This window comes from Cetorhinus maximus, chromosome 29 (assembly GCF_964194155.1).
Source record: "Cetorhinus maximus chromosome 29, sCetMax3.hap1.1, whole genome shotgun sequence".
NCBI classification, from domain to species: Eukaryota; Metazoa; Chordata; class Chondrichthyes; order Lamniformes; family Cetorhinidae; genus Cetorhinus; species Cetorhinus maximus.
In genome coordinates, this window is record NC_135907.1 from 7,312,270 (window position 1) to 7,324,860 (window position 12,591).

General features: G+C 42.4%; 1 protein-coding gene across 6 annotated transcripts in view; it reads right to left on the reverse strand.

Moving 5' to 3' along the window:
* Positions 1-1,145: 1,145 nt before the first annotated feature.
* Positions 1,146-12,591, reverse strand: part of hmgxb4a (HMG box domain containing 4a) — a 51,933-nt gene continuing 40,487 nt past the window's right edge. For all 6 annotated transcript variants that reach the window (XM_078532064.1, XM_078532061.1, XM_078532065.1 and 3 more), the window contains 3 exons: positions 6,651-6,847; positions 4,949-5,071; positions 1,146-3,018 (listed from right to left, as the gene is read on the reverse strand). In XM_078532064.1, coding sequence (XP_078388190.1) covers positions 2,974-3,018; positions 4,949-5,071; positions 6,651-6,847 — 365 coding nt within the window. In that variant the 3' untranslated portion in view covers positions 1,146-2,973. The remainder of the gene's footprint in view (positions 3,019-4,948; positions 5,072-6,650; positions 6,848-12,591) is intronic.

Consider the following 12,591-nt stretch of genomic DNA (forward strand, 5'->3'; position numbering starts at 1 on the left):
CAGTTTTTTTTTAATTCTTCGATGGGATGTGGGCTTCGCTGGCTAGGCACAATTTGTTCCCCCCACCTAATTGCCCTCGAGAAGGTAGTGGTGAGCCGCCTTCTTGAACCGCTGCAGTCCATGTGGTGTAGTTACACCTACAGTGCTGTTAGGAAGGGAGTTCCAAGATTTTGACCCAGCAACAGTGAAGGAACGGTGATGGGACACTGCAGATCGGCTCAGGGCAGAGGCTAACTCATCCCTAAAATCAAACTGGGTGAAAATATGAATATCCACACAAACACTTCAAATGATGCATTTTCTTTGAATGTATCTAACCCTCTTAAAATGCAGTCCAGGAAGCCAATTTGTATACCAAACAATTCACAATGCAAATATTTCCATTTACAAAGCTCCTTTGATGGAACTGTATATATTCTCCATCTCCTCAGAACTATAGTTTATGAGGAGGCATATTTTTTTAAAAATCACTCATTAAAATAATGAGGGTAGCTGAGGACATGGCACAACAGAGGGAGAATGATGTTGTGATTCAGTTAGCAGTATTCCAGATAATATTCTACTCTGGTGATAACTATCTGTGTAACGAATCTTATTCTGTGTACTTACAGCTGGCTGCTCTGAGCTACAAAAGCAATTTATGGTTTCTTAATGATGCGACGGTTGCTGAATTACTGGGAAAATCGCAGTGTAACTTTGCACCAACACTACCTCCCTGTCTGCAAACAAATGGGAAGAAAAACAGCGTTAAAGGCACTGTGTGAAAACAAACTGTTCTTGAATGTTTCGAACCTTGTTCAGAATGTGTCAGCCAATCTGATGATCTTCTAAGCATCATCATTTTATTTTGCAATTTTAATCGATGATACAAGTGGAGAGTTATGGGCTCAATGCGCAATCTCTCCTTGGGTGGAATTTTCTTGACTGTGGGTGCACTCGATGGCGAATAGTGCTAGTTTTTGAATAGTTGCTCACCGGACCAGAGCAGCCACACAAAGGCCCCAAAATATTATTTTTATTTAAATTATTATTATTAAAAATATTATAATGGGTATTATCGGACCCAAAAGAATTGAGAAAAATGGAGAGAAATTAGGGAATAGTGTGACATTACATCTTACAGATCACAGTAGCATAACAACAACTTGCATTTATATAGCACCTTTATTGCAGTAAAATGTCCCAAGACATCCAATAAACATTAAGCATGTTGTCTGGAGTTACCACCAGTAATTAGCCCAGTCCTGCACTGGGAACCAGCTAGATAATCGGATCATTCACAACTGGATAGGTAATTTCTGTTTCTAAAAATGCTATTAATAATGTTGAAACAAAAACAAGAATTGTTGGAAAAACTCAGCAGGTCTGACAGCATCAGCGGAGAGAAAGACAGAGTTAACGTTTCGAGTCCGTATGACTTCTTCTTCAGGGCTCTGAAGAGTCATACGGACTCAAAACATTAACTCTGTCTTGCCCTCCGTCAGATTCTGTCAGACCTGCTTATTTTTTCGAACAATTTTTGTTTCTGTTTCAGATTTCCAGCATCCACAGTATTTTGCTCTTATCTATTAATAATGCTATTTGGTTAATGTAGTAGCAGGTCGTACACAGGAAACTAGGGCAATAATGAGATACTGAAATCAGTTAGGAGAAACTGTTTCAAGTGGCAAAAGGGTTGGTAACCAGAGGGGACAGATTTAAAATGAGTGCCAAAAGAAAAAGGAATTTTTTTTTTTTAAATGTAGCGAGATGTGATCTGAATGCGCTGCCTGAAAGGGTTGTGGAAGCAGATTCAATAAATACTTGGAAGGGGAAACATTTTCAGGGCTTTCGGTGCAAGGAGAGGGGGTATGGGACTAATTGGATAGCTCATATATAGGCCGAATGGCCTACTTCGTTGCTGTGCCATTCTCTGAAAGTTCCCCCTACCTCTCCTGATTGTTATCCAATGACCCAGCTGCCAAGTGCGTATTGGAAAGGACTAGAATGGCTCAACTGTAATACCTCGATGAGAAATAACAGTCTTAACACTCACTGTCCAGACTCACATCAAGAACAGCTGCCCGAATACCAGACAAGTTGTTCAGGAAAGGGCAAGGGTAAAAATCAGCATGGAAAAAGAGACAATTGTACAAGATTTTTGCCTACCCAAAACAAATGTAAAAATATGTTAAATGCTGTGTGTATCTCGTACGAGTGCTGTCTACGCATAGAGTCAAGCTTGAAATAGGAAAATTATTAGTCACAATATCGTTACATTCCTCAGCAAGCTGCTCTCCAAGTGGGGTTGGTGGAGGCGGGGGGGGTGTGATTTATACTCCACAACAGGAGGAGTCCATGGGAGAACTAAATGGAGTTTATATTAAAGGCCAGTAACAATGACGACAGAAACAGGGGAGAAGCTGTATTTTCAGTGCCATAAAATAATGAAATAAAACAGTGAGAACACGGCAAATACAAATCAGGTTGCTCAGCTTTGAAAATGAAAGGCCAGTTTGGCACCTGTGGGTCTGACCTTTTATCAGAACATTCCATTTTTCGAGTTTCAGATGGCGACTGATCGGTTACATTTTTCCACTGTTTCATTTTATTCCAGATTTGCAGTTCTAAAAAAAAATTGTAATATACATTTTTTTTCAAACATTACAGGCTTACAAAAAGACACATACCCGTGATAACAATTAGGTTTCAGCACAAGGTGGTCCAGTGCTTGTGTTCATATTTGGTGTCAAAGTGGTCCCTGGTAGGTGCAGATTAATCCAACAATCGCTCTGGTAAATGCACATTCTTCCCAGCAAGTCTCCAGTCCCAGGCTTACCTTGTCTCAACCATTTCAAACCAGGGCTTTCAACAATAATTACAATAACTATGAAAAAGGGAACAACACAAATGTGTTCTTCTGCAGCATAGTCTTTATGTACAATATATTATTCAGTTTTCTGCAATTCATTCAGCTCCAAATTTCTCCAACGGTCAAAGCCCTGGCATGATATAGGCGATGTTATCCAGAGTATGGGCCTGAGTGGATAAAGAAAATACCATTAGCAAGCTGCAGTTATAACTGAAGACAGATGGTAAACTGATCTTAGCCCCACTGATGGTGAACAAGCTCAATTTAATTTCTCCTTGAACAAGGGAGGGGTGAGGGAAAGAACAAACATGAAAAAAAGGGTGGCGAATGTCACCACAGTCTCAGCCAATGGGTTGGACGTTAAGCAGGACTTACAGCAACTGGCCACTCAGTAGACAGAGTGTGAATCTCTACAAACCACAGCAAATGGAACGCAAGACTGAAACTACAGCAACGTCTCTCCGTAAAAGCAGAATGATTTCTCCAGCAAAACACTGAGTGGAGTTACAGATTCTGAGCCTTGCGGTCTCCAGGCATGGTGGACAGGGAATCGTCTACATTCTGGCAAGGAATACTGTTGCAGCCCAGAAGGAAAAACAGGACTCCTGTTCTGTTCATCATTCTCCAGTGGCCCCTGCCTTTGTCTGGACAGGGTCAGGTTTTGGATGCGATGCCCCACCTTCCACAGACAAAAACTGCCAGCCAACACTCAATGCCCAATATCGGAGATATGGGAAGGCACGTACTGCCCATCATACCAAATGGAAAACCATGGTTCCCGCTGATGTTTTAAATTCCGTAAAGGAAACAGGCTACACCAGAGAAAATGTAAAACAGGCCTGAATCACAAAAATCATCAAACATCAATAGGCAGCATCCAAAGTCAGGATAGTGCCACGTCAATGATGGAGTCGTTACCTATCATACTTAATGCTGATGTGCTCCCTATGGCAGAATAAACAGACCCACTCTTTTAAACACTAGACAGTAAAATACTAGACAGTATTTAAAATGAAGGGAATGAGGAAAGAAGCATAATTATCAAGGACATAATAACAGGCACTTGGAAAATCACAATATAATTAGACAGTCAAACCTGTTTTATGAAAAGCAAATCATGTTTGACAAATCTACCAGCTTTTTGACAGCATAACCTCAAAAAAAAATTTTGCTTTTCCATTATTCCCACGCAAGTGAATAATTTCACACTTCTGCACATTATATTCCACCTTCTTACCCAGTTAATTAACCTATCTATACCCCTTTGCAGCCTTTGTACTCTCCTCCCAGGTTACTTTCCCACCTAGTTTTGTATTGTCAGCAAACCTGGATACAATATGCTTGGTCCCCTCATCTAAGTCACATTGATTGTAAATAGCTCAGTCCCAAGCATTGATCCTGATGAAACTTTAGATTCACCCTGCCACCCCGAAAATGTTCCTACTCTCTGTTTTCTGTCCATTAACTGCTCCTCAATCTCGTGAGCTCTAATCTTGTGTAACAACCTCTTGTGTGGTCTCTGGATTGCCAGTCCTGTGACAATACCGTTATGCCACCGCCTCCCGTCTTATTAAAAGCCTTCTGAAAATTCAAATATATCACATCCACTGATTTCCTCTGACCTCCTAGTAATGCCATCTTGAAAATTACCATTGCGTCTGCTTTGGCCAACCGGGGTCATAATGCGCTGTGTAAAAAAAGTTTCCTCATTCCTTTGCTTTATTCCCCAAATACCTTAAATCTGTGTCCTCTAGTTACCAATCTATCTGCCACTGGAAACAGCCACTACGGTTATGGGAGGAGAGAGACTTATCCTGAAACTATGACCCCCCTGAGTTCTAGACTCTCCAGCCAGGAGATACAAAATGACACATAACCACTATAAAGTGTGAATTTGGGACAATCCAGTCTATTTAACCTAGGCTGGACCTTACCCGACCAGGCAGCAACTGGGAGGATTAACTGAATGCAGAGAGGCATCAGTCTCAGTTTCGCAGGCTCAGATAACTATTTGCACAATGTCAAGTCTGCTTGGAGGGAGGAACTTTGCAGTTTTGATGGTAAATCGGAGTAACGCAGGAGGAGAAAAGAATTTACCAGAACTTCTTTCGGACAGCCATTGAGACGATCAACCTGTGCAGTGAGGCAAGTTAAAGGGCCCAGTGCACAGATTATGGAGTCCAGCAAGACAGAGAGACTCCCGGACACTGCCACCATACCCTAGAAAGAAGAGAGAGACATCTTAGCTCTGTCCATTCTGTGAATTCAAACCAAAAGTACAATGCAGTTAGGTATTGTTCCAGCCTTAACTTTAAAAACAAAACACTGGTTCCTGACAGCTCAATAATGTTTATTCACTGAACCGCTGAGCCAGTGGGACCAGGACCGTCCCAGGTTCGATCTGCACTCGGTCAGTGCATGGGAGTTGATCTCAATGGAGATGACGCTAATAGAAACTACACTGGTGTCAGAATCCTTGAACTGGGAAAAGGGAATCAGTTGTGGTGTCAGCTCCCGATTGGTACCCAGCGACCAGTGCTGGGAAGTGTATACGGAGCTCGGGTGAGCACAGGACCAGATTTGACTCTGTGGCACTGGTCAAACAGCCTTACATCATCCAACTACACACATTGCAGGGAATACAGCAAGGACAACAACTGTGACACATTTTCATGTTGTAACATCTTTTTAAAAAGTTTTCTTTTTAAATATCTGCCAGATACAGAGTAAAGCTCCCTCTACCCTGCTCCCTTAGCCCAGGGAAACACCCCGACTAGACCTGCATGACAATTCTTCCAATCCCACAATAGTCAGCTCAGAGCTTATCCAGTGATATCATCAATTAGAGACTGTTTTCTGCATAAATCCTGCCTACTAGCATCCTTACAGCCAGCAGACAGAGGGGGACTTCTATACCGTTAATCTGGGTTGCACTCGAACCCATGTCCCCATGATGAAAGGCCAGTGTCCAGCCTGCTACAACACCCAATTCCCTAGTTTCTCATTCTTAATAAAAATCTCATTCTAAAAAAAAACTGGATAACCTGGAAGATTTACCAAACTCACAATGCAAGGGCACCATCAACTAGAGAAGATTCAGTAAATCAAAAGGCAATTATGAGGTGACACCAAACTTCACTTTTAAAAGCATGTAGATTACACAGAATTGTACTGCACATAAACAAACCACAAACCAAGTGGTTCATGCCGGTGTTTGTGTTCTACACAAACTTACTCCAACCCCTCTGCATCTCATCCCATGAGCATACCCTCCTATTCCTTTCTCCCTCATCTGTTCATCTAGCTTCTGTTGAAATGCATCAAGGAGGAAGGGAACACTGAGGAAGGTAGTTTCTTCCATCATGGAGAGTGAAGGAATTTACATCAAATAGTCGCTTGGTAGCAAAGAGCTTCAGCATTGCTGAAAAAAAGAGCCATGCCATCGAAGCTTTTCGTCTCCAACCAATCAGCACTCTCTTCTCATGCAGTATAAATTGTTGTTCCCTTTACTGTTGGTTTATCTTGCGAGCTGTCCTGATGAGTGCAAGATGAAAAACTGTGTTACAATTTACATCATTGTACTTTTACTTAGGAAGTGACAGGGGTTCTGTATAGAGTTATAAAGCTGTAAAGATGGCTACTCTAACAAAAGGTTAACCAATGCAAAATTAGGATCTCTCCCTTTAATATTTGGTATTGGGTTAATGATTCTTCATGTTTATTAAAATTTTGTAGGATTGTTCGACATTGAGTGAATTCAATCCTCTCCTTCTTGCCCCCCTTCCCACCAACATCTCACCTCAGTTTCTTGCAATCGGTGACCAATGAGACTCAACGATTCACCCAGAAGCTGCAAGTGGGCTGCGACATCGATTGGATCGATTTCTGGCATTTTAATGGGGGAGGAGGAGTGACTGCTTCCTCCTAATCCTACCAAATGGGATGATTTCTTGTGAGATGTTGCCATACTGGACAGAGACGAAGAGATTTGTCTGCCTGAAATACAGAGAGGATGAAAAGAAGAGGAAATCGAAGGCTTGGTTCTTACCAACAGTGACAAGACAGGTAAAGACCCTCTGTCTACCCAGACTGCCCCATACAATTCTGACACCTTACATTTTGCCATATATACACTCTCCACCCCAAAACAATGCAAGCTCTTGGGAGAGGCAAAAAACCATATTAAAAAGCTCCAGAACATCTTGGGAGTAAAAAGTCTGGTAAATTCCCCCCGACCCTCCCGAGAACACGTCTTCCATCATCTTCCCAGTCGTGCTTCCTTAAAAGTTGCATGAATCTACTATCACAAACATGTAGTTGCGATATTATTGATTTTGTAAAAAAAGCTAAGTTTTCTTTCAAGTGAACACAAGAAGCCTTAAAGATGGCTGGCAAAAATCACCTGACCTTTTACAACTGCAATGTTTGTCAAATTTCTAGAAGAGTCCAAGTGAATTGCAAATAGGCATAGCCAGACACGTGAAGACATTTGAAATTCAATGCACATTTCCACAAGAGTAAACAGAAACTCTGACAATGGATTTCCTGGAGGTGTGAATAGCTCTTTTCTATCTCAGCAAAGCTGGAAGAATGGGAGCCATTCAAGATAATGGCTGAGACATTTTAATGACCTCGGTTAAAAGACAATGGATGGGACAATGCCACAGACCTGGGCTAACCCAATGCCTACTATGGAAGCATGATTCGACAGTTTGGGGTAGCAGCCATTTTGAGTTTTGAACCATATAAAGTCCGGCTGAGAACAGTCATTTTGTGCAGAACCCCAGGAAGAACTGAGAGAGACATCATCCAAGGGAGTTCTTGGCCAAGAGAGGACAAAGACGAAGGTATCCAGAAATTGTCTGCTGTTCTGTCAAAAGAGTCCAGGCAATCTGCAAGTGCTATTACCGCAGAACTAGTGAGGAACATGAAACATTCTCTCTCTCCCAAAAACCTGCTGACCTGCTCAGTGCACCTACAAAGGCAACCTCCAACTATGTGACGACAAAAGCCATTGCAGCAGCTGAACACAATTCTTCAACCTTTCACTCCAGACAACCACCACTTCAACTGCAAACTAGGGGCGTTCAACAATATCTTAAAGGGCTGAACTGAATTTCATTTTTATACACATCTTTAATCCTTATCTGCATTTAATCTTTGTATGTATTTAGTTAGTAACTTTTGCTTTAGTAACTTACAGCAGTAGTTTGGTAATAAATGAAACTTTATCTTATTTAAGACTAAAGCTTTGCTGCTGGGTTATTTTTAAATTGAATCACTCAAATTAAAAGGGGGCTACATACACACACACAAATTCTTAGATCGTGGACCACTTTGAGGAAACACCTTTAATGTGGTTCTGTCAATACAAACGTTATATTTTACTGAATATCCAGTGGCGACACTTGTGGTGAACCACAGGATACTCTGTTCTACAAAAGGGGTCTCATCATTCAGCCCCTCAAACCCATACCACTATTTAGTTAGATCATGGTTGATCTGTATCTCAACTACATTTACCCACTATTGTTTCAGAGTCTTGGCAAACAAAGATCCATCCAAAACAAAAACAGAATTACCTGGAAAAACTCAGCAGGTCTGGCAGCATCGGCGGAGAAGAGTTGACGTTTCGAGTCCTCATGACCCTTCAACAGAATTGAGTAATATTAGGAGAGGGGTGAAATATAAGCTGGTTTAAGGTGGGGGGGTGTGGGTGTGTGTGTGTGTGGTTGTAGGCGCCCCCCTCCCCTCCACAACCTTAAATTTCACCCCTCTCCTAATATTACTCAGTTCTGTTGAAGGGTCATGGGGACTCGAAACGTCAACTCTTTTCTTCTCCGCCGATGCTGCCAGACCTGCTGAGTTTTTCCAGGTAATTCTGTTTTTGTATTGGATTTCCAGCATCCGCAGTTTTTTGTTTTTATAAAGATCCATCCATACCAGTACTGAAATTTTCGAAAGAGCCCCAGCATTCTCAGACTTTTGGGAGAGGGAGTTCCAGATTTTTACCACCTTTTATATGAAAAAGTGTCTCCTGATTTCACTCCAAAATGGCCTGGCTCTAATTGTAGAATAATGCCACCTTGTTCTGGGCTCCCCCACCAGAGGAAATATTTTCTTTATATATACCCCACCAAATCCTTGATCATTTTAAACACCTCAATCAAATCACCCTAAAACCTTCTAAGCTCCAGGGAATACGTCACCTTTATGTAACCTGTCCTCACAATAAAAACCTTTAAGCCCTGGTGTTATCCTGGTAAACCCACACTGTAACCCGTCCAAGGCAAATGCATCTTTCCCAAGGTTTGATGCCATAAGTGCAGTTCTCCTGATGGGGTTGGACCAAGGCACTGCATGACTGAAGTATCACTTCCTCACTTGAGAATTCCAACCACCCCCTTGAGATAAAGGCAAACATTCTATTAGCATTTTGATGGCTTTTTGTACCTATGCACTAGCTATTAGTGATCTATGTACCTGGACCACTTTTCTTCTCTGCAGCTCCTGGTCTCTCATCAATATTCCAACAATATTTCAAATATTCCAACTGACTCCAGGATGGTGCATTGCCTCCCTAGTGCCAGAGTCAAGGGCGTTACGGATCGGCCGCAGGACACCCTTTTGGGGGAGGGGGGGGTCAGCCAGAAGTCGCGGTCTACATTGATAGTAACAACATAGGTAGGAAGAGGAATGAGGTCCTGAAAGCAGATTTCAGGGAGTTAGGAAGGAAATTAAAAAGCAGGACCTCAAGAGCAGTAATCTCTGGATTACTCCCAGTGCCACGTGCTAATGAGCATAGGAATAGGAGGATAGATCGATTAAATACATGGCTGGGGAACTGGTGTAGGAGGGAGGGCATCAGATTTCTGAGGCATTAGGACTGGTTCTGGGGCAGGTGGGACCTGTACAAGCTGGACGGGTTACATCTTAATAGGACTGGGACCGAAATACTCGCAGGGAGATTTGCTGGTGCTGTTGGAGTGGGTTTAAACTAGTTTGTCAGGAGGATGGGAACCTGAGGGGTGGCCCAAATTGGAAGAAAGTAAAGTTTTTAACAGGAAGTAGTAGTGAGACCAGAAGCCAGGAGAAACAAAGCAGAGCATCGAATATGCTTCGAATGTGGAACAATGGGAATGTCAAAAAGACAAAGTTAAGGGCACTCTACCTGAATGTGTGCAGCATTCGCAATAAGGTAGATGATTAAAGGCACAAATAGGGGTAAATGGGTATGATATAATTGGCCATTACGGAAACAGGGCTGCATGGTGATCAAGACTGGGAACTGAATATTCAAGAATATTCGACGTTTAGGAAGGACAAACAAGAAGGGAAAGGAGATGGAGTTGCGCTGATAATAAGGGATGGGATCAGTGCATTCCTTAGAGAAGATCTCAAATCAGAAGAACAATGTGTGGAATCTATTTGAGTGGAGCTAAGAAACAGCAAAGGGCAGGAGACATTGGTAGGAGTTGTTTATCAGCCACCAAGCAGTAGTGGTAATGTGGGGCATGGTATTAATCAGGAGCTGAGAGATACATGTAGCATGGGCTATACAGTAATTATGCATGACTTCAATCTTATATAGACTGGGTAAACCAATTGAGCACTAATGCTGTGGAAGACGAATTTCTGGAGTGTGTTAGGGATGGTTTTCTAGAGCAGTGTGTTCAGGTGCCGACTAGAGGACAGGCTATTTTAGACTAGTATTATGTAATGAAAAGGGCTAATTAATAATCTTGTTGTAAAAGAACCTTTAGGGATGAGTGACCACAATATGATAGAATTTTACATTATCACAGAATCACACAGTGCAGAAGAGGCCCTTTGGCCCATTGAGTCTGCACCGACACGTGAGAAGCACCTGACCTACCTACCTAATCTCATTTACCAGCAGTTGGCCCATAGCCTTCAATGTTATGACGTGCCAAGTGCTCATCCAGGCAACCCGCCTCCACCACCCTCCCAGGCAGCGCATTCCAGACCATCACTACCCTCTGGGTAAAAAAGCTTTTCCTCACATCTCCCCCAAATCTCCTGCCTCTCACCTTGAACATGCGTCGCCTCGTGACTGACCCTTCAACTAAGGGGAACAGCTGCTCCCTATTCACGCCCCTCATAATCTTGTACACCTCCATCAGGTCGCCCCTCAGTCTTCTCTGCTCCAATGAAAACAACCCAAGTCTATCCAACCTCTCTTCATAACTTAAATATTTCATCCCAGGCAACATCCTGGTGAATCTCCTCTGCACCCCTCCAGTGCAATCACATCCTTCTTATAATGTGGCGACCAGAACTGCACACAGTACTCCAGCTGTGGCCTCACCAAGGTTCTACACAACTCCAACATGACCTCCCTACTTTTGTAATCTATGCCTCGATTGATAAAGGCAAGTGTCCCATATGCCTTTTTCACCACCCCACTAACATGCCCCTTTGCCTTCAGAGATCTATGGACACACACGCCAAGGTCCCTTTGTTCCTCAGAACTTCCTAGTGTCATGCCGTTCATTGAATACTTCCTTGTCAAATTACTCCTTCCAAAGTGTATCACCTCACACTTTTCAGGGTTAAATTCTATCTGCCTCTCATCTGCCCATTTAACCATCCCGTCTATATCTTCCTGTAGCCCAAGATACTCAACCTCACTGTTAACCACCCGGCCAATCTTTGTGTCATCCGCAAACTTACTAATCCTACCCCCAACATAGTCATCTATGTCGTTTATATAAATGACGAATAATAGGGGACCCGGCACAGATTTCTGTAGTACGCCACTGGACACTAGCTTCCAGTCACTAAAGCAGCCTTCTGCATCACCCTCTGTCTCCTACAACTAAGCCAATTTTGAATCCACCTCATCAAATTACCCTGTATCCCATGTGCATTTGCCTTCTTTGTTATGTTTGAAAGTAAGGTGAAGCAAGGGTTTTAAAGTTGAACAAAGGGAATTTTGAAGGCATGAAGGACAAATTGGCTGAGGTGGATTGGGAAAATACATTAAAAGGTATGACTGTACATAGGTAATGGATAGTCTTCAAAAAGCTATCACAGTAGCTTACAGCACTTAAACATTCCTTCAAGGTGTAAAAACCCCCAAAAGTTCAGTGAACCATGGCTGACAAAGGAAGTTAAGGGTTGTATAAGATTAAAAGAAAAGGCTTATAAAGTTGCCAGAAGTAGTATTTAACCTGAGGATTGGGAGGTTTTTAGGATAGCTAGTTTTTAGGTTAGCAAAGGAAGACCAAGAAACTGGTAAAGAAAGGGAGAACAGGCTATGAATGCAATCTAGCAAAAAACATAAAAACGGACTGTAAAAGCTTCTGTAGGTATGTTAAAAAGAAACGTTTGGCCAAGGCAAATGTGGGTCCATTACAGGCAGAGTCAGGAGAATTCATAATGGGGAATAGAGAAATGGCAGAGAAGCTAAATGGTTACTTTGTGTCTGTTTTCACTGGGGAAGATATAGGAAATCTCCCAGATTTAGAGACCCAAGGGACTAGGGAGAATGAGGAGTTGGAGGAAATTAGTATAAGAAAGTGGTATTGGAGAAATGAATGGGACTGAAAGTTGATAAGTCTCCGGGACCTGATATTCTGCATCCCAGAGTGTTAAAAGAGGTTGCTACAGAGATACATTGATGATCATTTTCCAAAATTCTATAGATTCAGGAATGGTTCCTAAAGAATGGAAGGTAGCAAATGTCACCCCACTATTTAGGAAGGGAGGAAGAGAGA